We start from the raw sequence: 26,641 nt of genomic DNA on the forward strand, positions 1-26,641 counted from the left end.
GTGTGTGTGTGTGTGTGTAGGGGGAGCATGTGTCTGGGGAGATACCTCAGTGTTTGCCATGCAAGCATGAGAGCGCCAGTCCACATTCCCAGAAGAGCTAGGGACAGCAGCACACACCTATAATCCTAGCACTGGGGAAGCAGCCACTAGAGGAACCTTCCAGCTCACTGAACAGTCAGCCCAGTGAGCCAGTGAGCTCCTGGTTCAGTGAGGTCCTACACACAAAAAGAAAATGGAGAGCCACAGGAGAAGACAACTGACCTTGACCTCTAACCCCCACCTGCGTGTACACACACATCATACATACCTCATGTACACTCACACATGTACAAGGCACAGGCGCCTATGCACAAAATGTCTGAAATACACATTTCTGTGCCCATCAATACAATTTTTAGGCTCACAGCCAGGCTGATCTATTTGCATACTGTCTACAGCTGCTCTGGGGCTAAATGTCAGAGTTGAAAAGAAAACATGACCCAAGATACCTAAAATATTTACTCTCTGGCTCTTCCCAGAAAATGCTGCCAAGCCAGCTCCACTGGCTGCCATGTGTCTACCACAGCTAAGTCACACTCTCAGATCTAGAAAAGGAGAAGCATGAAAGCCCAGAGCATAACATGGCTGTTCTGCAAATTCAGGTTCAAGGGTCAAAGACTGACAACTTCGGGATAGGGAGAAAACAAAGTCAGTGGTTTAGAGCTTCCCAGCACTGAGGTCCCGAGTTCAGATCCCATGTAAACCCTGGGTGGGTTTGATAGCCTGACTGAAATTGCAGTCTTGGAAGGCAAAGATAGGGAATACCCAGGGCATGCTACTTATGCTAGTCATGTCAAAAGACATGACTTTACCAACCCTACATCTGATAGAGGGCCAATACCCAAAATACAAAGAACTCAAGTTAGACTCCAGAAAACCAAATAACCCAATTAAAAAAAATAGGGTATAGAACTAAACAAAGAATTATCAACTGAGGAATCTCAAATGGCTGAGAAGCACCTAAAGAAATGTGCAACATAGTCATCAGGGAAATGCAAATCAAAACAACCCTGAGATTCTACCTTGCACCAATCAGAATGGCTAAGATCAAAACTCAGGCGACAGCAGATGTTGGCTAGGATGTGGAGAAAGAGGAACATTCCTCCATTGCTGGTACAACCACTTTGGAAATCAATCTAGCAGTTCCTCAGAAAATTGGAAATAGTCCTATCTGAAGACCCAGCTATACCACTACTGGGCATATACCAAAAAGATACTCCAACATATAACAAGGACATGTACTCCAATATGTTCATAGCAGCCTTATTTACAAAAGCCAGAATCTGGAAACAATCCAGATGTCCCTCAATGGAAGAATGAATATGGAAAATGTGGTACATTTACACAATGGAATACTACTCAGCTATTAAAAACCACAATTTCACAAAGTTTTCAGGCAAATGGATGGAACTAGAAAATATCACCCTGAGTGAGGCAACCCAGACCCCAAAGGACATACATGGTATGTGCTCATTAATAAGTGGATTTTAGCCCCAAAACTCTGAATACCCACAATACAACTCACAGACCATATGAAGCTTAGCAAGAAGGAAGGCCAAAGTGTGAATGCTTCAAACCCACTTAGAAGGGGGAACAAAATAATTATGGGAGGCAGAGGGAGGGGAAGATCTGGGTGGGAGAGGGGAGGAGAAGGAAAAAAATGGGGGAGGGGCAGAGACAGGAGAAAAAGTCCAGAGGGCCACGAGAATGAATAGAAATAAGTAGCAGTGGAGAGAGGCCCTTGAGGGAACTACTAGAAAGTCTCAGACATCAGGGATGCATGAGGCTCCCAGGACTCAATGGGGATGACATTAGCCAAAATACTCAACAACAGAGAGATAGAACCTGAAGAGACATGGCCCCCAATAGAAGGATGTGGGCATCCACCCATCTCAAAATTTTTAACCCAGAATTGTCCCTGTCTAAAGGAAATGCAGGGACAAAAATGGAGCAGAGGCTGAAGAAAAGGTCATCCAGAGACTACCTGTGTGATCCATTCCATCCGCAGACACCAAACCTGGACACTATTGCTGATAGCAAGATATACTTGCAAACAGGAACCTGGTATGGCTGTCCGCTCTTCCAGCACCTAAGTCAGATGCAGATACTTGCAGCCAACCATTAGACTGAGCCTGGCGATCCCAATGGAGGAGTTAGGGGAAGGGCTGAAGGAGCTGCAGGGGATTGCAATTCTATAAGAAGACAACAATATCAACTAATCAGACCCCCCAGAGAACCCAGGAACTATACTACCAACCAAAGATTACACATGGTGGGACCCATGGCTCCAGCTGCAAATGTGGCAGAGGATGGCCTTATTTGGCATCAGTGGGAGGGGAGGCACTTGGTCCTGTGGAGGCTTGATGCCCCAGAGAAGGGGGATTCTAGAGGGGTGAGGAGGAGGTGGATGGGTGGGGGAGAAACCTCCCAGAAGCAAAGGGGAGGGGGAAGGAATGAGGAGCTCATGGAGGAGAGACAGGGAAGGGGTATAACATTTGAAATGTAAAAAACCAAAATGATTAATAAATTTTAGAAAGCATGCATTCATACACATGCACGACATACCACATACACACACAGACACAAACACACACTCATACACATACACACATGAAAAATGGAAAAGAAGTTGGGACTAGAATGTTCTCTTTCCTCTACAACTGTCTTTTCTCTGGTGTTGGGACACACTATCATCAAATACCCAGTCCCACCCAAGCTTTTAGAAGGCTGTCCCTAGAGGTCTTTAGCACCTATTGGTCAGAACCATGGCCACTAGTACCTAACATGCCATCCTCATCTTCCTGCTAACCACAGCCCACACCACCAGGCAGACACTGAGCTGGTGGCCAAGCATGGTACCTAGGTGTGTCACAGACAGACCAGGGGAGTTATGGCATCTGCCATTCTTGTCCTTGTACTTAGAGGGACTCGCCAGGCATGAGGAGGGCTCCAGGAAGGATTTGTTCCAGGCAGTCCCATCTGTCCCATGCTTCACTAGATGATAGGTAAAATTGTTTCTTCTAAGGTTTTCATTTTATTTCATTTTCTAAATCTTGCAAGAAGCTTACTAGGAAACCAAGCAGCCCTTTCTTAACCATGACAAGGATTCTTTAAAACCTTTAAAATTTTCCTCAGAATGAATCTTCAGCCCATACGGCTATGCTGACATCACATTTAATATCTAAGGGTTCCATAAAATGCTTCCTAGATGGAGAATTTCAATTGTGTCATCTTATTCTACAGTTATGTTCTTTGTAGCCATCCTTTCCTAACTGGGTAGCAGCATCATTGACACAGGAATTATTCACCTATAACTTATAGAAACACACTGTTCCATTCTATCCCAAAGTAACAGTCTGCCACACACATACACCCCACCACCAAACCAAGTTAGATGGCCACGGGCATGCCATCTAATCAATTATTCTAAATTTTCTTTTGTGTGTGTGTCCCCAGAAGACAATCTTGGGCTGTCATCCCTTAGAAGCTGGTCACCTCATTTTATGAGACAGATTCTCTCTTACTGGCCTAGAGTTTCCCAAGTAGGCTAGTTGAGCCAGACAGCAGGCTTCATACAGAGCATGGCCTGCCTCTGCCTACCCAGCACTAGATTTTGCAAGCATTTGCCACCACGGCCAGTTTTTCCCCCTAATGGGTTCTGGGAATCAAACTTGCAAGCCAAGCACTTTATTTAACGGTGTCATCTCCCCAGCCCTCATGGAGACATTTTCTTTCTTCAAAGCACACTGCCTACTTTTCATTCCTCTTAAAATACTGGGGACAAGTAGCATATGACTCAACACTCAGATAGTGGTAAGCAAAAGTGATTATTGGGAAATTCACTTTCTTCTCCAACATGCTGGCCTTTCTCTTGTGTCCCTTCTGCACAAACAGAACCCCCTAACAACCGAAATGCAGAAACCGAGTGACAGTAATACTAGTATTTGTTTCCCCTCTAGCATGTTTTATTATTTCAATTAAATGCTGTGAGGGAACCTTCTGAAATCTAAGACGCTTCGCAAACCTTTCTTACCTCACCTAGCATTTATCTCATACTGACATTTTTATTATTCAAATTTTCCCACTTGAATAAGAAGAGCAGTTCGTCTGGAATAGCACAACTGCCATGCATCATTGATGGCCACATGCATTATTGATGGGGTGAATAATATCCTGAAATGAGAAGTCACCAGAGATAAAATTCTGCTTTTTCATGCCCCATTATGGGGAAGAAATACTTGTAATTAAAGCAATGCCAGGGAAACTACAAGGAATGGGGAGCTTCCTTTCTCTTTAAATGTATGTGTATGGGTGTTCTGCCTGCATTCTATGTATGTGTACCATGTGTGTGCAGTGCCTTCAGAGGCCAGAAGAAGTCACATCTCATGGAACTGGAGTTACAGATGGTTGTGAGCCACCATGTGGGTGCTGGGAATCAATCCTGAGTCCTCTGTAAGAGCCACAAATGCTCTTTATCACTGAGCCATCTCTCCAGCCCTGGGGAAGAGCTCACTGAAAATCTTGAAATACTGATCAAAATTAACAGTGCTGTTTATGCATGCTGTGAACAAGGGCAAGTCTAGGCAACATAGAGTCTGAAGCTGCAAGGAATCTATAAGGCCCACACACTTTCTGTATCTCAAAACCAAATGTCTGGTAGGTGCCTTGTCTCAATAAGACCATTAAATAAAAGCAAGACTTCATTACAGTGAAAGTCTTAAGATTGCTCTTTAAACTGTGAATTAGATGGTTACATTTGTATATAACAGTGTTTCCCAAACTGTGTTCCCACAGAGTCCTTGGTTTCCATCAGATCTACTGTGTTGGAGGTGAAATGATTTCCTAGTGTTGTGATCTTTCTTACCATTTTAAATTCCTATACAGCCAAACTCGTGCACTCAGAAATTGTCCTCTTTCTTAATAACATCTTTTAAAACTTGGATTGCTTTGGTAAAAAATTAAATACATCATTATGATTTTTTGAACCCATAGAGATCTGTCTGCCTCTGCCTCCAAAGTACTGGAATTAAAGGCATGCACCAACACCACTTGGCCTCCTTACAATTTTTAAAATTTTTATTACATTTATTTAATATGTGCATGCCAGAGGCATGACTGCTTTCAGGAGTCATTTCATTCCTTCCACCATCAGGGTCCCAGGGAAAGAACTCAGCTTGCTGGTCAGGCTTAATTGGCAGCACTTTAACCCACAGGTCACCTGACCCGCCCTACTTCATTAAGTCTGAAATGCTTGCTGCCATGGGCTTTGATCCTTAACCAAGGTGAAAACAACAGCTCACAGCACCATATGAGAAGATAAATTCTCACCATGGCATAGAACTAGACACTGCCCCCTGTCAGGAACTGGAGAACCAACCAGATGAGTCTCCAGTGAAATTACAAACACCATAAAAAGCCCTCACAGAGGGCCTGGGGGTGGGACCATTTGAGTTGACTACTGCTATTCTGGTCTTCCCATGTAAAAGCACAAAGGAGTATTTGGTTTTAGTTTTCTCATGGTTAAATTCGCCTGGTCTCAGCTATTAAACATCAGCCATGAGTAATCTCTTCACTTAATTCAAGTCAACAGCATGGAGCAATGCAAATCCACGAAAGGCACATCCAGTGAACTGGTCATTGCTTAATGAATTATCTTGCAGATCATAAAGGCCTGGTAAGTGGGAGGAAGAATGGAGCATCAGAACTGTCACATTTCCTCACAGAGCACATCAGTAAGCCACTCCAGTCAGACATGGGTTTTCTATTACAATGACCAGGTCATCTCCAAAGCCAACTAGGGCAGGCCATGCTCTATAATAAAGTCTACACTCTACATGTGGATGTCTCCTTTTTGACAGGACCGTGAGGCCTGTGGAGATTTCTCAGGCTGCCAAGTGATTGTCTTGCAAACTCAGGACCTCAGGCCAAGCCCTAGAACCCACACAAAGAAGCAGGACACAGGAGCATACCTTTGCCTGTATCTTTGAGATAGGGTCTTACTCTGTGGCCCAGGCATTCCTTGAACTCTCTATATAGCTCAGGCTGACTGGGAACTTGCCACAACCTAACCCAGCATCCCAAGTATTAGGGTTTCTAGTATGAACCACCACACAGGACTATTCTATTTATATATTTTAAAATAATAAAATAGGGCTCTAAGCACGATCGTGAGTATCCGTAGTCCCAGACTCAGGGAGAGGCTGAGGCAGGAAGATCAGTAGTAAGTCTGGGCTACAAATTATTCACTTTGGCTCTCTGATCCTACCTGTTCTAGAGACAGCTGCATCTTGTGCAGTGCCAGTCCCGTCCCATAAACAAGATGGTGAAGGTCGGTGGGAATGGATGTGGCCATATTGATTACCAGGGCTACCTTCTCCTCTGCATCCGGCAAAGTGGAGATTGCTGCCATCACCAACCCCTTCATTGACCTCAACTACATGTTCCATGTTCCAGTATGACTCCACCCATGGCAAATTCAACGGCACAGTCAAGGCTGAGAAGGGGAAGCTTGTCATCAATGGAAAGCCCATCACCATCTTTCAGGAGCGAGATTCCGCTCACATCAAATGGGGTGATGCTGGGGCTGAGTATGCCGTGGAGTCTACTGGCATCTTTAACACCATGGAGAAGGCCTGAATACACTTGAATAGTGGTGCCAAAAAAGGTCATCATCTCTGCCCCTTCTGCTGATGTCCCCATGTTTGTGATGGGTGTGAACCACGAGAAATATGACAACTCACTCAAGATTGTCAGCAATGCATCCTACACAACCAACTGCTTAGGCACCCTGGCCAAGGTCATCCATGACAACTTTGACATTGTGGAAGGGTTCATGACCACGGTCCATGCCATCACTGCCACTCAAAAGACTGTGAATGGCCCCTCTGGAAAGCCATGGCATGATGGCCACAGGGCTGCCCAGAACATTATCCCTGCATCCACTGGTGTTGTCAAGGCTGTGGATAAGGACATCCCAGAGCTGAACGGGAAGCTCATTGGCTTGGCCTTCTGTGTTCCTACCCACAATGTATCTGTGCCTCTTGGAGAAACCTGCCAAGTATGATGACATCAAAAAGATGGTGAAGCAGGCATCTGAGGGACCACTGAAGGGCATCCTGGGCTACACTGAGGACCAGGTTGTCTCCTGCGACTTCAACAGCAACTCCCACTTTTCCACCTTTGATGCTGGGGCTGGCATTGCTCTCAATGACAACTTTGTAAAGCTCATTCCCTTGTATGACAATGAATGCAGCTACAGCAACAGGGTGGTGGACCTCATGGCCTACACGGCCTCCAAGGAATAAGAAACCCTGAACCACCCACCCCAGCAAGGATACTGAGAGCAAGAGAGAGGCCCTCGGTTGCTGAGGAGTCCCTGTCCCAACTCAGTCCCCAACACTGAGCATCTTCCTCACAATTTCCANCCCAGATCCCCATAATAACAGGAGGGGCCTTGGGAGCCCTCCCTACTCTCTTGAATACCATCAATAAAAGTTTGCTGCATAAGATGAAAGGATGGACTATCCAGAGACTACCCCATCCGGGAATCCATCCCATCATCAGCCACCAAACCTAGATACTAATGCTCATGCCAGCAAGATTCTGCTGAAGGGACCCTGATATTGTGGCCTCTTGTGAGGCTATGCCAGTGCCTGGCAAACACCGAAGTGGATGCTCACAGTCAACTATTGGATGGAACACAGGGTCTCCAATGGAGGAGCTAGAGAAAGTACCCAAGGAGCTGAAGGGGCTGCAACCCTGTAGGTGGAACAACAATATGAACTAACCAGTAACCCCTGAGCTTGTGTCTCTAGTTGCATATGTAGCAGAAGAGGGCCTAATCGGCCATCACTGGGAAGAGAGGCCCCCTTGGTCTTGCAAACTTTATATGACCCATCACAAGGGAAGGCCTGGGCCAAGTAGTGGGAGTGGGTGGGTAGGGGAGCAGGGGCGGGGGGGGGGGAAAAGGGAACTTTCGGGATAGCATTTGAAATGTAAATAAAGAAAATAATAATAATAATAAAAATTGAGAAAAAAAAGTTTGCTGCAACCCCCGCCCCCCAAAAAAACAAATTATTCATTTTGTGAATATTTTAAAATTCATTTGCATTAAAGTAGGTAAATGTTTTCTTATGACTTAATGTCCTCTATTTGGGTTATTAAGCCCTTCAACCCATGTGTAACTTAACATTAGACTATTTGAGATCATATCCTTATTGATTAAATTCATCACTGGTTTGTCTACTGATTGGTTTTCGCAGAACTAGTTTTTGAACTAACGAATCCATCCGTTAACCTCACCACCCCTCCATCTTGCTACTCTCCTATGCTTATTTTGTATTCTTTTCTTACTTGCCTACTTAGTTGGGTTTCTCCCCATTTTTAAGAACTTGTAAATTTAATGCTGTAAATGTCCTCTACCCTTCTTTGCTACACCTCATGTCTTCTGAAACACCATGCTTTATCGTTGTGTTCAAGAAACAAAATTTCGTATTCCTTTAACTTTGCTTCTCCTTCAACCAGGTATTTATTTCCTGGTGCATTTCTTAATTATCAGGTCTAAAGGCCTTTTATCCTGGGGAGGCTGTGTTTGCAGACATGACTGGTGCTTCACGTAGGTGCTAGCAACCCTACTACAGCCTCTGACCGTCTGAAATTTTAACAAATGACTTCTGCCTTGAAGATGCTAGTGCCCCAAAATCGAAGTCCAACTTCCCAACTCTATAGAGGCAGAGATGAGATGTCATTTGTATAAGGAATACAAAGCAAATACCTGTCGTGTTGAATGAGGAATAAGCAATCGTGACATCAGATGTAAATCCATAGACATTTGTATTTTTCTGCAGGAAAATCTACATTGATACTTCAAATCTATCCCTTCCAGGAGAAGATGAGCCTGAATAAACATCTTAGGAACATAATGCCTAAACTCCCCAATAAGGGAGCCCTACCTTTGATGGAAAGATGCTATGGCTTGAGCTATTTCTGGGACTGCTTCCAGGCATTCATATATAATTTATAGAGTCTGACTGGTTATTGCCGACAATCATTCTATGCTCCTTAGTTCATGATAAATGCAGGGGACACCAATTGGAGAAGGGGAGGCTGCATCCCATTTTTCTACTAGTTAAAGGGAAATCCAGCTACATGCTGGTGAAATCCAGAGCTCCAGATGTATTTACATATGAGAATCATGAACTGAGCCCTGCAGTTCTGTCCCGTTGTCATAATTTGTTAATTTTTTCTACTTCAGGGTACTGTGCTTGTCACTAAAGGACAACAATAGCCCAAGGCTTCCTATATAGAGGCAAGGAGAACATGAGCACAGACTCTGGAAAACAATGCCCTATAAAGGTTCCCAGGGTACCAAACAAATGCACATCCTGGAAACCCAGACCAAAAAATCCATTAGAGTGAGGGCTACAGTGGCGATTTGGGAAAGGTAACCCTGAAAAAAAGGCTGCTTCACGGGGCTTTGATAGACAACCCCTTCCCCTTATTTTTAGCAGCACTAGGTGTCTGCCTCAAAGTTACTAAAGTCCTAAAAACCAAAGTCCAGAGCCCCAACTCTACATGAGCCTGGGAACATATGTATAACTAGGCATCTGGGATGGATAGAGAGAGGGAACTGGGTAGGAAAGGAAGTGGGGGGGGGGGAACAGAGATGATGATCTGGTATGTGAGAAAGGCCTGGAAGTGAGAATGGAAATCGGGGGCGGGTGACTCGCTAGAGGCCTGGGATGAAAAGGGATATGGGGAGTCTATGAAGGTCACTCTAGCTTATAGAGACTGATAGGGCTACTTTCTGTAGCCAGGCAGGATTTCCAGAGGCCAGAGGGGGACATCAATCTACCCACAAAACCTTCAAGCCGAAATTTGTCTTGCCTATCAGATGTGTAGGATTAAAGACAGAGCCGAGACTGAGGGAACAGCCCAACCAATAACTGCCCCAACTCGAGACCCATCCCATGGGAGAGAACCAACCCCAGACGCTATTAAGGGTACTCTGCTCTGCTTGCAAACAGGTACCTAGCATATCTGTCTCTTGAGAAGCTTCATCCAGCAGTGGGTGTAGGCAGACGCAGAGAGACTCACAGCCAAACATCAGGCAGAGCCCAGGGAATCTCACGGAAGAGCAGGGAATAGAAGTGAAGCAAGTCAGAGGGGTCAAGGGCACCACAAGAAGATCTACAGAGTCAACTACCCTGAGACCATGGGGGCACACAGAGCCTGGGCCCCCAACCAGCGAGCATACAGGAGCTGGACCAACACCCCCTACACATTTGTAGCAAAAGCACAGCTTGGTCTTCATGTGGTTCCCTAACAAGTGAAATGGGGGCTGTCTCAGTCTCTGCTCCTTGATAATGGACACCCTTCCCTAACTGGACTCCCTGGTTGTGCCTCAGTGGGAGAGGATGTGCCTAGACCTGCTTCGACTAGAGGCCCCAGAGTGGGGTGGTACCCAAGCAGGGGAGGTGTTTCTTCTCTGAGGTGAAAGAGAGAAGGCAATGGGAAGGGGATTTGTAAGGGTGGGGCTGGGAAGAGAGGAGGGAGGGGAGGCTGTGATCGGGACATAAAGTGAGTTAAGAAAAATTGAAAAGAAATTAAATTTTTAAAAATGAAGTAAGGTGAGGACACAAGTCAGACTGGCCTGGTGGACCATCCAGCCACCTGAGGGGCTCACTTTGTAACGAAATAAGAAGAACAGCTCGGTGCTCTGTCCAACATCAGCTTTATCTTTAATTCTACACTCTAAACAATGCAATGCAGCTTTTCATTCTGGCTTCTAGGAAAGAATGCAAGACACCACAAAAGCAAACGGATTAGATCTTCAGTTCATGCAGTTATCCTTCACAAATGCAGAGTCAAGTTCCCCTGCTAAGAATTAAACAGTTCAGCTAGCTCTATGAAAATGCCTGACTGTCATTTGGTATGCCGTTATTGAACTAGGTATATCAATTTGAGTGTATATCACTATGTGAGGGGAGCAAACGAGAGACCTTGGATGTCGTTCCTTAGGTGCTGTCCACAATTTTTTTTTAAGTTTTGAGACAGGGTCTCTCACTAGTCTGCAACTCTGCAACCAGACAAGGCCGTGGTCAGCGCCAGACAAGGCCGTGGTCAGCGAGCCCCAGGGATCTACCTGTCTCTGACTTCCCAATGCCTAGACTGTAAGTGTGGACCACATGCCAATTTTTTTTTAAATGTGGATTCTGGAGATGATACTCAGGCCCTTGAATGTGCGTGCATTTTTACCAAGTAAGCCATCTCCCTAACCCAGCATATGAATTTTTGGTATCAGAACCAACTACCTTAGCAAAGAATCAAAACATCATCTAATACAATGTTTGATGTAATGAAGAGAGTCAAATACCCAGTTATTAGGCTGGACAGATGGCTCAGAGGTTAAGAGATGCTCTTCCAGTGGACCTGAGTTTGGTGCCCAGCATCCATATTGTGGCTCACCACTGCCTGTAACTACATCCCAGGCGATTTGATGCTGCCTTATGACCTTCAAGGGTACCAGGCATATACATGATACACACACATGATACGTATGCATGAATGTAGCAAACACACACACACACACACACACACACACACAAATATTTTCAAAAAGCCAGTTAACCATAGAAGCTTGTTCTAGCCACCACAAAAATGTGAGAAAATGGCAAGTTTGAAAATGATAGTTCTTGAAGAATAGTTTTCATAACCAGACCTATCACAGTAAATTTTACAAAAAGAATGTTCTAATGAAATTTGTCAAATTAAAATAAATAAAAGGGAGGACTTGGGGTGAAGCTCACTCAGCTAAATGTTTGCCTCGCTTCCATAAAGCCCTAAGTTCAAATCCAGCCCTGCAGAAACCAGGTGTGTTGGTGCACCCATGAAATATCAGCACCAGGAGATGGAAACAGAAGCATTGTGAGTTCATGGGCATCCTTGGTCCACCTGGCAAGTTCAAGGCCAGCCCGAGCTACATGAGACCTTTACTTAAAATATCTGAGGAAGAGTAACCTGTTCCTAACATGTACTTAACGACATGAGTCCTTATCTCAAAAAAAAAATTTAGGCAGGTGTATAATACATCCAACATTGGTTATTATAATGTTAGGAATTTCACTTGACATAAATGACTATAATAAGCATTTCACATATATAGTCACTGTTGTTTTACAGAATAAGAAGACGATGTGTCATAAAGGATTAACCAGATATTTGAAGCCCTAAGGTTTCGTACAAGTGAGTATAGCTCTTGCCAGCAGTGTTACTAATGTTGAGTATTTCAAGTCTAGGACTTGATATGTAGTTCCAGTTCTTTATTTGTATAATGAATATGATCACAATACATACATTCTCTTATGATGGAATTTAAATGAGATTATGTATACCAAGAACTCTATAAACCAAAAGTACTACACAAGAGCTTTGTAGGCTATTTTCTCATTCATCTTGTGACTCCCAGAAATCTCTCTTTCCTCCCTCTTTCCTCAAGGGTATTCATGGAGCATAGTCCAAATCCAATCATGCTCCTCATTGCTCCCAGTGAGAGGAAGACTCAGCTGCCAACCAGAAAACGCAAGCTCCTTCTCGCTCATCCTGGAGCTTTTACACTCACTGTCCATAGTCTCAAATCCCTATAGGAGCCTTGAGAGTCTTCAGAGTCCTTCAAACAAATGGAATCACTGCCCCGCTCCAGGGCCCCACTCCCAAAGCCTCCATGGCATTACAAAGAAACCTGAACTCCTCACCATCCCAGGGTCTAGGTCATCCTTAGAACTTCCTCTACTACAGCAGGTCACTTTGTGCTAGTGCAGCATTCTGCCTACACATTCCTGCCCAAGAGACATTGCATGATTTGGTTCTTCTTGGTGCAACTTTCGAGAACTTAGTCACTTGATTCTGGTCTGGTCAACCACCACTAACTCCCTAAAGCACTGTAGAAGAGCAAGACCTGCCCTGATTCCTGTCTTCCTAATCATTCTGCTTTCCTTCTAGGCCTTTCTCCATTGCAAAATCGCATCATTTATGCACACATGTACTGCTCCACTACAGAACAGCCATCACGGGTCAAAGCCTTTCCACACCCGTGTGCAAGTGCATCCCAGGACTCTGCAACGCAGAGAGACTCAAAGTTTTCAATCAAGAAGTATACGCATTTCATCTACCCCGTTTAGTTTATATATTGCTTGTTCCATAGAAAATGACAGAGTGCTCATACACAAGCTCACTACCATGAGTGGAACTAGAATACTCCATCAGCCTTGCGAGCTTTTAACCCACCTTGGAATTGGAAGTAGACTCCAAAAAACAAAGTCTGTTGCCAAATCCTTCTGCTGCCAAGCACAGCTTCTGCTGCTCTTTGTGGATGGTCGCTGTGCACTGCAGAACCACCTCATCATCCTGCAGAAAGGAAACAGGAAGAAAGGTGAGATTCCACATGGCTGGGCTAAGTGAGATCTAAGAACATAGGACTTTATCACCTATTAAATATCTCAGCAGTAGGGGGGCTGAAGAGATGGCTTAGCAGTTAAAAGCACTTGCTGCTCTTGCAGAGGAACCAAGTTCCGTTCCCAATACCCACATGGTGACTCACAACCATCTGTTATTCCAGTTCCAGAGGATCTAGGGGATTGGATATCATCTCCTGACCACCATGAGCACCAGGCACACTCATGGTTTACATACCTTCTTGTAGGCCAAACAGCCATACCCATAAAATATCTAAAATAAAATGTTTAAGTACGAGCTATGCTAGTTACTTTTGACTGTCACCTAGACACAAACTTGAATCACTTGGGAGAAAAAAATTATTTATGATGAGTTATCTACATCAGGTTAGCTGGTCTACGAGAATGTCTGCATTGTTAACTGATTCAGGAAGAGTCAGCCCATCAAGGGAAACACCATTCCCTAGGCACGGGGTCCTCAACAGTATAAGAAGGGACAAAATTATCTAAAGAAAACCGTCATGGAAGGATGTGTTTATTCTTTCTTTGCTTGACTTTAGATGTGATAAGTCAAACTGCTTGGGTTCCTGCCTTGACCTCCCCTAAAAGATGGGCTAAAACCTGAGGCGAAAGACTTATAACGTCTTCCTTTCCCTACACTGCTTTTTGGTCAGTGTGTTTTTATTTGTTTGTTTGTTTGTTTTTAATCACAGGAGTAGAAAGAAAACTAGAACATGAGCCATAAGTAAAAACTGCCACCAAAAAGAGCTATACAGTGTCTGTTCCTTGGATGCTTTTTATTTGCAAGAAAGAAGCTGGATTCTGGGGAAAGGGAAGAGCCAAAGCCATTCAAGGCCATCAGTGTTCTCACTGTCATCCAAAGGCTACTTTGTGGATGAGTGAAAGGTGGGATTTTTCTAGTTCACACTCTCACACACTGCTTCTATCACCAGCATGGCCAAGAAACATCAAACATCCTCCAGAATGAGACAGGTCCTACAAGATGGCATGCATGTCAGTCAAAACTACCATAAGGAAACGTGCCAATAACTCATGGTAAGTCATTATAATTCTACCACACTGTGGCAATTTGATCCTATCTGAGAAGATTCTGGGATGCTTAAGAACACAGAAAGACCATGGTTAGTTCAATACCTGGATACACAACAAGGGATTTAAACCAATTACTAAAGCAGGATTACAGACAGATGTGCACATGGGGAAAGGCGATCCACAGGATGACCTGACACAGAGACTGTGACTTATTACAGCCTGAGCTACACAGCACGATCAATGAGCTCACTATACCCTGCTAAAAAGAATGAGCAGAATCTTCCATCCTGGCTCAGCCATATACTAGCAGTCATGTGATCTTAGGCAAGGCCTTCAGTCTCTGAAATGATGATGTATGACAAAGTGTCACCACAACAACTGAGGGACTGAACAGGCACTGAGTAAGAGGAGGGAGGGTTGTTTGTAACGAAATATCATCATTCAATAGGTTCTATTACTAACACAAATGTCTAAAAAGTACAAATACTTGTAGGGTGTGTATGTGTAAGTGCATGTGAGTGTGTGTGCATGCATTTGCATGCACACATGTGTGGAGGCCTGAGATCTAATCTAAAAAAGGTGTCTTCCTTAATCCATCCTCACTTTAGTTTTTAGACAGGATCTCTCACTGAGAGGCAGGCACTCCTCTGACTCTGAAGGCAGAGCAGTGTATCCCATGTATCCTCCTGTGTCTAATTCCGCAGTGCTGGGAGTACTGGCATTTGCTGCTGTACATGGTTGTTTTGTTTTGTTTTGTTTTGTTTTGTTTTGTTTTGTTTTGTTTTGTATTGTTTTGCTTTGCTTTGCTTTGCTTTGCTTTGCTTTGCTTTGCTTTGCTTTGCTTTGCTTTGCTTTGCTTTGCTTTGTTTTAACATGGGTTTTGAGATATCAAAGATGGTCTTCAACCTTTTACAGGGAGCACTCTATTGACTCATCTCGGTCCCATCACTTGCATTTGGACACATCAACTGCAAAGTCACAGAAGGACACATAACAGAGAATAGACTGTAAGCATCCGTTGATCCCTTCTGCAAGATGTCACATGACTGAGAGGTGTCCCTGAAGCACAGCTTGGAGGACTTCACTTGTCCTACATCCCACTGTAGAATGGAAGAGACAAGATAAAAAAAAAAAAAAAAAGTGGGATACGTCTCAAGAAATAGAAAAGAAGCTGCAATGGTTAACTCAAAGCAAATGCTGTGTTCAGCTGGAAAAGCACAATTCTTCTTTGCATTTAAAACCTCTCTGGTGTTTGGTGTTTGCCATTATTTTCTAGGGGGTAGCAGCAGTGTGAACAGCTAGCAGATAGCACCCACCACAGGCCAAGGCCAGTTGTTATCATCCACCCTCTGAGATCACCTCCGGGTACTCATTAATATGAGTGAACATTTATTTTACTTGAAAAGCCATTTGCTGGGGGACGGAAATAGACTGATTTCCCTATAAGTAAGAGCAAATGTAAAATTCATGTGCTGGGTAGCAAAATAAAAGATCATGAAATGCTTTACATAATCTACTACAAGATCAAAGCTATATGGTGGTTTCCAAACATGCAGTATAATGAGAAATCTGGAGATGGTGCCGACAGGCTCGCAGGCCTAGGAGATCCCAGAGGTCTCTGACTCGTTTGTCTTACATGTCCCATGGACCCAGCTCTAATATGTAAACAGGTAAAAGAACCTCTGGGGAAAGCTGGAGACTGCCCGGATGTTATTTAGTGAATGGTTATTTGAATGCATGAATTAAAGACACAGAAGTGAACAGAGGGAAGACAGTAAGGACCAAGAGTAGATGGGAGAAAGCAGAGCACAGCACAGGGGACACAGGGGACAGCAGCCGAACTAGGTGACTGTGAAAAATAGAGAAGACACTCGGTTTCTGAAGACATGGGGTGTGCCTGCCCCTCACTATTCCCACGCAATATAAAGACTAGTCACATGTATACATAGGAGGGAGAAAAGGAGGCACAAAGGAATTTTTCCCTAACTACATATGTTTCCAGGAACTGGGTTATTAAATCTAACATATCTGATCTGAAAGCCATCTCCACGTGGTTGCTACAGTGAACTGGTTGTTTTCACCATGCTTATTACCAGCAGAGTTGTTTCTTCAACAACACATGCTGCCACCAGAGGATCATGCTAACATAGGCCTTGGGTGGCACTAAGTTCGTACTTCTAACAATTGCCAATGTTAAAAGCCACATTCTTTGATTACCCAGGATCTTGAATGGGTCTCAGAAAGGCTATGGATCTTAGGAGACATGGGTAGCCTTCTCTAAGCATTAAAGAGGCCAGCGATAAGCAATAGAATATTAAAATAAGTCTATAGTTTGGAGATGTATAGGTCAGTTGGTAGAAAACTTGCCAGGCATGCTCCAAGCCATGTATCCATCCCTGTATGTGGTGGCACACAATTGTAATCTCAGCCCTGGGGAGATGCAATAGGCTATATAGCAAGTTAAGGCCGGTATACTAGAAAAAAAAAATGTAGAAATCATCTGGAATGTCCACCAATATGGTATGAACACTAAGGATGTAAGCAAACAAATGAAGACGAACAGTTCCCACTCAGGAACACCATTGAACTTATGTAACTGGCTTCTATGCACAATTCCCCTCTGTGTCACTCCTTAAACTTGGGTGATAGAGTAACCCAGAAACCATGTAACACTAATGCTCAAAGAAGCTCAACTACACTACCAAGGAGACAGGCTATAGCCAGGTCTGCCAGTCATGATTTGGCTTGAAATGACAGAGCCTAACCTGATAGACCCAACAAAGCTTTCTCTAGTACCCATGAGAACAATCTCTATATTACAGCCTTGAAAGTGACAGGTTCCCATTTTTGACAGAAAGTAATATATGCCAAACACTTGACGGACCAAACAGCAGAACACAAGCCACCTGCCAGCTCCCTTTTATTAGCCCATCACTCATCCCCCTACAGACGCTTTCTCCTGAGGTAGAAGAGCCTGCAGGCTTTGTAGGGAAGATCTGTGGTTTTCTGATGGTTGCAACCCACGGCTTCAACTTTGGATTTGCTTAGCATGTGTATGATGTGGGTATGATGATCTAATTTGAATATTCATGTATATTAAAACCTAGTTTCTTATCCCCAATGCTGAAGATCACCATTGCCTAACACGGATGAGATCCAGGATGCTGACACAACAGAGACACAAGGGGAGAGTGTCTGAGTGGGTCACGAGGCCTCTTCAAAGCTAGCCTTTGAGACTTGTCTCCTGAAGCTAAACCTTGAATTCACAGTTCTTACTTCCGAACCTGATCATGTGCATCTTTCAAGTGACAGCCATCATGCCTCCTATCTTAGCACATGAAGCTGAAAGCACCTTGAACATTAGTTTTTATATTTGATAATTTCATACTTTTATACAATATACTGAAGTAATATTGACCCCCATCACATCCCCTGATGCCTACTGGCAACCTTCTATTTAGCTAAGCTCCTTCCACCTTTTTTTTTTTAACCTAATGGCTAAATTTAAATTGAAAGATGAGCAGATGCTATTTGGAGGGCAGACAAAGAGGGCAGCATATTGAGGAGACCTATGGGAGCATCACAAGATAGGCCATTGGTTGGAAATGGTTCCCTGGCTGCAAATCATGGGACATCTGCCCTAATGCCTTGCTAGAGCAACACCCTCATGCTCACTTCACAATAGATCATATTCCATAACCAAATCACTACAAAGTGGATTGGTTCAATGTAGTTCTTACTTCATTATTTCTTTTTATTTAAAAAACTAGCTGTCAATGAAGCACAAATGACTAGCAATGTCAAATTCTCTTGCTGCTTCTAGAAAGGCTTGAATCTATCATTCTCTATTTTGTAAAACAAGCTTCAAACAATAGATTTACTTTAGGCAAATGCTGAATAGAACAATAAAAACACTTTCAATAATTTAGAAAAGTGTCATGAAGCTGGGTGTAGTGGAACGAAGTCTGCGATTTCAGGTAGAAGGGGGAGACTCATGAGTTTGAGGCCAATTTGGCTTGGAATTTAGCTCCATTGGTAGAAGTTTTTTTGCTTGCTTTCTTGTTTGTTTAAGAAAAATTTACTATCTGGGTGGTAGTGGCACATACCTTTAATCCCAGCATTTGGGAGGCAGAGGCAGGGAGATTTCTGAGTTTGAGGCCAGCCTGGTCTACAAAGTGAGTTCCAGAACAGCCACGGCTATACAGAGAAACTCTGTCTGGAAAAACCAAAAAAAATGAGAGAAGAGCATCCTTAGACAAAAAAAAAATAAAAAAAAAAAAAAAAAAAAAAAAAAAAAAAAAAGGAAAAATACCTAAATAACATTGTCATAGAATGCTTTGATACAATTTTAAACATAAGAAAATAGAAATTTCAAATTATTACACCCCTCTCTCCCCAGAAAAAAATATTTTTCAAGATCACTTTTTCTAAGTGATTCATTGTGACAAATGTATCCATTGACTAGTCATGTCTCATTCCTATTATGATCATGATCAAAGGAGTTAAGAAGAAAACCCACTCTCCAAGGAATGACACATGTTCAGTTCTTTAGGAATGCAAAATGGTTCTAGCTGCTTAAATACCCAGAAAGTTCAATTCACATGTCTTTGTAGAGTACTTGCCTAGTAGGAAGATTTGATCTCCAGTACCACATAAACTGGCACACTTCTTAGGATTTGGGAAGTAGAGGCAGGAAGATCAAGGGTTCAAAGACATCCCCAAGACCAGCCTGAATTACATGAAACCCAGTCTCCAAAGAACAAAAACATACAGAGAGAGAAAGAGACAGAGACAGGGACAGAGAGAAACAGAGGAAAGAAGGAAGTGAGGAAGGGAGGGAGGGAGGGAGGGAGGGAGGGAGGGAGGAAGAAAGGAAGGAAGGAAGGTAGGAAGGAAGGAAGGAAGAAAACAGAAAGGAAGGAGGGGAGAAACACTGAATAAGACTGGCATTAAAGAATAACCTTGAATGGTTCTCCAGTTCTATAAAAATAAAGGCCCAAATATCCATTAGCTTTTAAGACCTTATGTCTAACAGTTTGGAGCCAGGGAACCACCTACTACCAACTTCCAGTCTGCTGATGCTCCCAGAGGTCTTTTCAATAGTTTGTCCCTCTTCCAGCTAACATCTGTCCATCTTTCAAACTTCAGTTCAGGCACTGGTAACAGTCACAAGCCTCCCCAGCCACCAGGTGGTTCATTCTTGGTGTTTTATGCCCCAAGTCACTGTATTATTCCCATTAACTTCTTTGGTTGTTACACACTTGTTTCTGTAGCTATCAATATCCAGTTATTAAATTGCAACTGTTTTTGTTTAGAAATATAGCTCCCAAACCATAGTGTCAGGAATGAAGAGGGAGCCAGTGAACATGAATCCATGAATGCATTCATAAGAACGCCAAAGGGGAAAAAAAAAAGCCAGCAATGTCTAATGGGTGAGTTACACCCTTTCACTCAGCTCACAGAAGAGACTGCAATCCAAGAGCCAAGCTCAGCATGCAGTCTCTCCTAGTGCTGAAGGGATCCTGCTTTACCACAAACACAGCCTAACAAAGAAAAATGGTAAGACTGACACTGAGGAGTGCCTAGGGACCTCACACTGGGGGAGAACACACACTGGATGATGATCCCTGAATCATGAGATATGAGGAGACCTTTGAAGGGTCAGGAAATGCTAAGTGTCCTAAAGACAAGAAATACAAGTTGCCAGAGAGTGAAGGGATCATTTTGGAACCAGAGACTCTAGAATCAGATGCACAGGAGAGGTGATGACGAGGAACGAGAGGAGAGATGGGAGGGTGAGCTCTAGAGGCCTTACCATGTAGCCCAGGTTACCCTCAAATTCACATCCTCTCTGTGTCCCTAAATTCTGGAATTACAGGTGTGAACCACCATGCTCAGCAGGATTTAGCAATTTTGACCAAATCTACATTGGATGTGGCTCTCGCATGCATGGGGCACACAGAGAGAAAACCACTTGGCTTCTACAGTATGCTAGCCCTGCACAGTAGCCCCTGACCGCAGAATCCTACTTCAAGTTATCCTTTATAGGGACTTCTAGCATGGTAAAACTTGTGAAGAATTCATACATAAGTCTAAATATTTTATTCATCTTTCCTCATACTTTCATATTCATCTCCCTGCTGCTGTTGAATAATCAGAAGCAGAATTCATAACCCATGACAATGATAAGCATCTTGTGGATAAGAATCAGCTGTTTCCAGCTACTCGGGCCACATACTGCCTGTCAGCATGTGTGCCATGGTAGGAACAGCTATATGAGAACAAGAACAAGGCCTGACCTGCTTTTGGGTCTATCTCTAGGTCTAATTCCATGCTCAGTGAATATAATATGTCCTAGACAAGTGACTGTGGGCCCTAGACCATCTCTGCTTGTTCACAAATATGTGCTGTTTTGCCCGCAAATGGAATCACCTACTAATGTGGTCAAGGTGAGAACGGAGTAGTCAATGACCCCAGTAAGTGATTTCATGAGTTAGAGCAGTGATTCTCAACCTGTGGGTCTCAATCCCTGTGGGGTTGAGTATCACATACCTTACATATCAAATATTTATTTTCATAACACGGACAAAATGACAGCTATCAAGTAGCAACAAAATAATTGTATGGTTGAGAGTCACTACCACATGAGGAACTGTACTCAGTGGTTGCAGCATTAGGAAGTTTGAGAACCACTGATTTAGGTGAGGCCAGGAAACAGGCCAACACCAGAGGAAAATTTCAGTACCTGTATGTTAAAGATGCAGCAACTCTTACTGTAACACATACATCCACAGCACCAACATAAACTCAACCAATCACTTGAAAATTCCATGTAGTCCCTAACTTTCCTATTTCTACATAAATACAATAAAACATTGATTGCAATTACCTTTCATATATACTCTACATGAGTCAATTATAGAATACTTTTAAATTACAAATATTTCTTTTTACTGGAGGGTACATATGTATACATTAATACAGTGCCCAGGGGGTGCCAGAGGAGGGGACAGATCTGACGGAGGGAGAACTATGGGTAATTGTGAGCTGCCTAATATGGGTGTTTGGAACGGAACTCAGGTCCTCTGAAAGAGCAGCAAAAGGTCTTAACCTCTGAGCCATCTCTCTAACCAGCGAGGTGTACGCTTTAATAAAGGTTTATATTATTGTATGTGTATACTTGTTTTTGTCTGTGTGTATGTATGCATATTATGTGAGTTTTTAGTACCCACAAAGGCTGGGAAGAGGCAGTCAGATCAACCATAACTGAAGTTAAAATGGTTGTGAGCCACCATGTGGATGCTGGGAACTGAACCCAAGAACCTCTGCCTGAGGTGCAAGTGCTCTAAGCTACTCAGCCATCTCTCCAGCCCCCTACAGCATAATCTTGAAAGCTCAATAGATATCCTTGATAATGCTGCAAGACTCAAAGATATTCTTCATGTCCAGTGCTTTACATAAGTTTTGTCTTGGTTTAATCCAGGCTTAGGCTTTTGGTTAGAAGTCTTGTCTCTGCATTACTTCATGAGGATCTTTCCAGGGTCAGTTAACTAAAAACCTTACCTTATGGCTAAGGAGATGGCTCAGTTAGTAAGTACTTGCTATGAAAGCATGAAGACCCAAATTCAAATCCCCATAACCCTAATCAAACACTAGGCTCAGATGCATTGGTTTCCTAGCACTGGGGTGTTGGTTGAGAGGGCTGCACATAGAGGAGTCCCTGGAGCTTCATGGTCAGCCAGTCCAGCCAAATCAGTGAGCTCCGGGTTATATGAGACACCCTGTCTCAAAAATAAAGTAGACATAGACAAATGTCCCAATGTCAACCTCTGGTCTCCACATGCATGTACACATGTACGCATACAACCTCACACATATACAGACACATGGAAAGAGAGACAGACAGAGACAGAGAGCATGACCTGGAGATGACAAGAATGAGTCCACACATGCATGTGTGCTCACACTATGTGTCTTATCTTGTAGCTATCTGTCCAGGAAATAAATAGAAACCAGGTACAGCACCAGAGGAAAATTTTGGTGCCTATATATATATATTAAAGATGCAGCAAATATTGCTGCAATATATACATCCACAGCACCAACATAAACTCAACCAATCACTTGAAAATCCCATGTAGTTTCTAATTCTCCTATTTCCACATAAACACAATAAAACTTTGATTACAATTACCTTTCATATACACTCTACGTGAGTCAATTATAGAATGCTTTTAAATTAATATTAAAAAATGTGTCTTTTTCTGGCTCTTCTTTCAAAGGACCTAACTTCAATTCCCAGCAACAATATGGTGGTTCACAACCATCTGTAAAATACAGCCTCAGGGGCTCTGATGCCCTCTTCTGGCCTTCATAGGCACCAGGAACTCAAATGGTGCACAGACATACAGGCAGGCAAAATACTCATACACATAAAATAAGGAGGGAAAGATGAAATATAATCACGTCATAGTTAACTTTAAGCCACAACATTTATTTATGGCTCAACACCCCCCCCACACACACACACAGAGTTGGATCCCCTCTGTTCAATTCTCCCCCGCACACCCTGGGACTTTAAAACTTATCAGAATAGCACCAGCAAGATGGCTTAGTAATACTGCTTGCCACCAAGACTGACACATAACCTGAGTTCAATCTCTGGAACCCATTTGTGGAAGAAGGCAAGAGATTCCAGAAGATGTTCTCTGAACTACTGTCCACCCTTTCCCACCCTACCTCCACCCTGCATTCCATCATCAATAAATAAAATAAGCAAATAAATAGATACGTTTAATTAATTAACTTTTAACTTGCTAAAATAAAGGTGTGATTTTTATGGGGAGAAAGGAGAGCTAGAATCCTCTATTGCATGCAAACATATGACAAGTTAACAGGACATGGTTTCTTTAACAAAGGATGCCAAGTCTACTGAAACAACAAACAGAAAAGAATTCTCAAACGACAATATCAACAGCCTCTTTCAAATGTTCATTCATCATTTAACAGATACTTGGTTGGGACATAAATATATGCTAAGAACTGTTCTAAGTGCTTGAGATAAATTGCCTGGTACACCAAAGATCCCCAAACTCATTAGGCTTACGTGCTGGCAAGGGAAGAGATCCAATAACAGAAACACAATAAACGTCAAATCATGTTAGAAGATGAAAAGTTCTATAAGGAAAAAAAAGAACAATCTAAGGGGGACAGGAAGTGCTACGGAGCTGGGAGGGACTGTCAGGGACTCGATGGGGGTGACTTCTGAGCAAAGACCTGGAAGAAAGGACAATGGCCCTGAAGACTGTGAAGCTCTGGGGGGGGAGGGGAAGGGAAGAGGTATTCAAGCCAGACAAAGGGGTCTTGGCAACACCCAGAAAAGCACTGACTTAGGGCATAGCTCAGGGGTACACTACAGACCTAGCATGCTTAAGACCCCTAATTTAAGCCCTAGCACAAAGAAAAAAGTACAAGATGTATAGAGGAGTAGAGAGGGAGGCAATGGGGAGAGAAATGGAGAGAAAGGAGGGGGGAGAAAAGGAGAAGAAGGGAAAGAAAGGAAGGGGAAAGGGAGGGGGAAGAAGGAGACAGGAGTGAAGAACCTTTTGGCTAGAGTGGACTGAACCAGTGGGGAATGGTATGTTACTCCATAAGGGAGCCAGCAACGTAGCCAGAACATGAAAAGCCTTGAGGTCAGCACAGACTCTATGTGCATTGTAAGAAGCCATGTATCACTAGGTCAGTCTGTGTCGTCAATGAAGAGCACAGATAGCCTAAATGAGGGTCATCACCATCCACGGACACAGGGCTCCAGCCAGGTCAGTAGCAGAGGAGGAACAAAGAGACCAGAGTCTGCATAGATACTGCCTGGATGCCGGTTCTGCCTTCAGCTCCTCCATACCTGCCTGACACTTCTTCTCACTTCTTTTTCTCATTGCATTAGGCTGTTCTGGCACGTGGCCACACTAAATGTTAACTTCACCCACCTCAACAAAGAGAGAAGCAGATAACACAAGAGTGCAAAGAACTGTAAGAAAGAAAAGTGTGTGTGTGTGTTGCGGGGTGGTGGTTTATGGTTGGGATTTTGTTGAACTTATAGTCCTCAGTTTATGTGTTAGTCAAGTTTTTTTTTATTTCTGACACTTCTTGAGAAAATTATTATTGCTTACAATTGTTCTGTGATGCTTAAAATTTTTGGCCAAAGATTAAAAAAGCTCTTACTATAAGATTTATAAATGTACTGAAGGTTGAAACAATGGGGATAGAATTGATTTAGTACACTGTCATTTAAATCACTAGAAATATTGAGAGTTGGGGAATTTCGTTTCCTTGTAAAACACTGGTCAAGAACAGTTGTGTGGAGCTCGCCCGCCCACCACTGAACTTCCCATGAGCTACAAGCATCAACTGCAGACCGTGGCGAGAAGACAATCTCCTTCTCTGTTGGAATCTGCTTCCAGAATTTTCTGTGTGCTTTCAAGATGGCGACATACCTCTCTGCCTTCCTGGACACTGGTTGTCCTCATTTATAAGAAAGCAATCTGCACTGTTCCTCTGGCGGTGTGAGGAATCTTTCCAGAGTAGTCAGGGTCCCCAGCCCACTTTCCTTCCTTTAACATTTTTGCCCCACTAGAATTTTTTTTCTTCTAGTTGTACCCCACTCCCTGGATTCCCTTCATCCATGTTGGCCAGTTCCCTCTGGCTGATTTTTGCATGTTTTCTGCGTACTAACCAACAGGGACCCCACCACACTCTGCTGTGATCTGAAAAACAGATCTGCAGGGAGCTGCCTCTGACGAGAAGTGACTTGACCCCTGATGGCGTGTGTACCTGTGACAGTGACCAGTATTCACAGGTGAGCGACACTGCAGAAACCTTACGGGAAATCTGGGCTTCTCATGCTCTTGTGGGTGTTTGTTTCTAGACGGGTTCTTGTGTAGCCTGAGTATCCAGATGACCTTGATCCTCTGCCTCCACCTACCAAGTGCTAAGATGGGTGTGTCACTGTATCTGGCCTTCTTCAGTCCTTTTTATTGTCAGTGAGTGCTATCACCCTGTTTAGACTACGGGTATGACTGTCTAGTTTCAGTTCTCCACCAGCAGATGAGCGCAAGGACCTCCAATGTCTCTTCCTTCCAGTGTTCACATTTTATGGTTCTGAGAGAAAGACAAATGAGGAGAGAGATCCTCCCCTGTGCAATTTCAAGGGGAGTAATTCAGTGTGCCTTTGATACTTTACACTGACATCCACGTTTGGCTTTCTTTTCTATAGAGGGGACAATGGGGTTACTCGCTTTCCTTTCTGGGTATGATGTGGTCTGACTCGAGGTATTCTGGTTTCATTCTGTTGCTGGGATAAAACACTCTGTCCAAGCAAATTGGGGAAGAAAGACTTTATTTGGCTTATACAATCCAGTCATGATCCATCTTCCAGGAAAGGCAGGGTAGGAACTCCAGGCCTACCCTAGAATAGAAACCTGAAGGAAAGCTGCTTGCTGACTCATTCAGTCACTTGTGTTCAACTAACTTTCTTATACAGTTCAAGACCACCTGCCTAGGGACAGTTCTGCCCATAGTGGGCCTGGCCATTCTACAATGCTCAAGACAATGGTGCACAGACACGCCCACAAAACAAAGGGGTTGAGGCAATTCTTCCATTGAAGTTCTCTCTTCCTAGACAACAGTAGAGCATGGCAAGTTAACCACAATGCTTTTGATCTCACAGAAAACAAGCTGCCAGAAGTAATCTCCTGCTCTATACTGGTGGCTCACGTCTAAAAGTTTATATACAAGATGGCACATAAAGGATTACAGGCTAAAAGGCCTACAGTCACCCTGGACCTGGGTAATGTCAGCCGAGGGGAAGGTAGACAAGAACATCCAATGTCCAAGCTCGATGGAGACGCCAGACCTCTTACTTTCTTTCCACCAGCCAGAGATGGCCAGCAGCCAGCCAGAAATCCAAAGACAGAACTGTGTCTGAATATACATAACATGCTAACAGGGCTTTTCTACTCTGTCTTTGAAGCACATACTTTTAGCAGGAAGGAACTTTACATTTTCTTCCTAAATTAGGGCATTCATCAGGACTGAGAAAA

The 26,641-nt window shown here is 43.5% G+C and overlaps 1 protein-coding gene across 9 annotated transcripts in view; it reads right to left on the reverse strand.

Annotated features, from left to right (window-relative positions):
- The window catches only part of Ryr2 (ryanodine receptor 2), a 557,252-nt gene that overhangs the window by 377,487 nt on the left and 153,124 nt on the right, over positions 1–26,641 (reverse strand). For all 9 annotated transcript variants that reach the window (XM_029547437.1, XM_029547436.1, XM_029547432.1 and 6 more), the window contains exon 2: positions 13,324–13,443. In XM_029547437.1, coding sequence (XP_029403297.1) covers positions 13,324–13,443 — 120 coding nt within the window. The remainder of the gene's footprint in view (positions 1–13,323; positions 13,444–26,641) is intronic.

Source organism: Mus pahari, chromosome 16, assembly GCF_900095145.1.
Source record: "Mus pahari chromosome 16, PAHARI_EIJ_v1.1, whole genome shotgun sequence".
Classification (NCBI taxonomy): domain Eukaryota; kingdom Metazoa; phylum Chordata; class Mammalia; order Rodentia; family Muridae; genus Mus; species Mus pahari.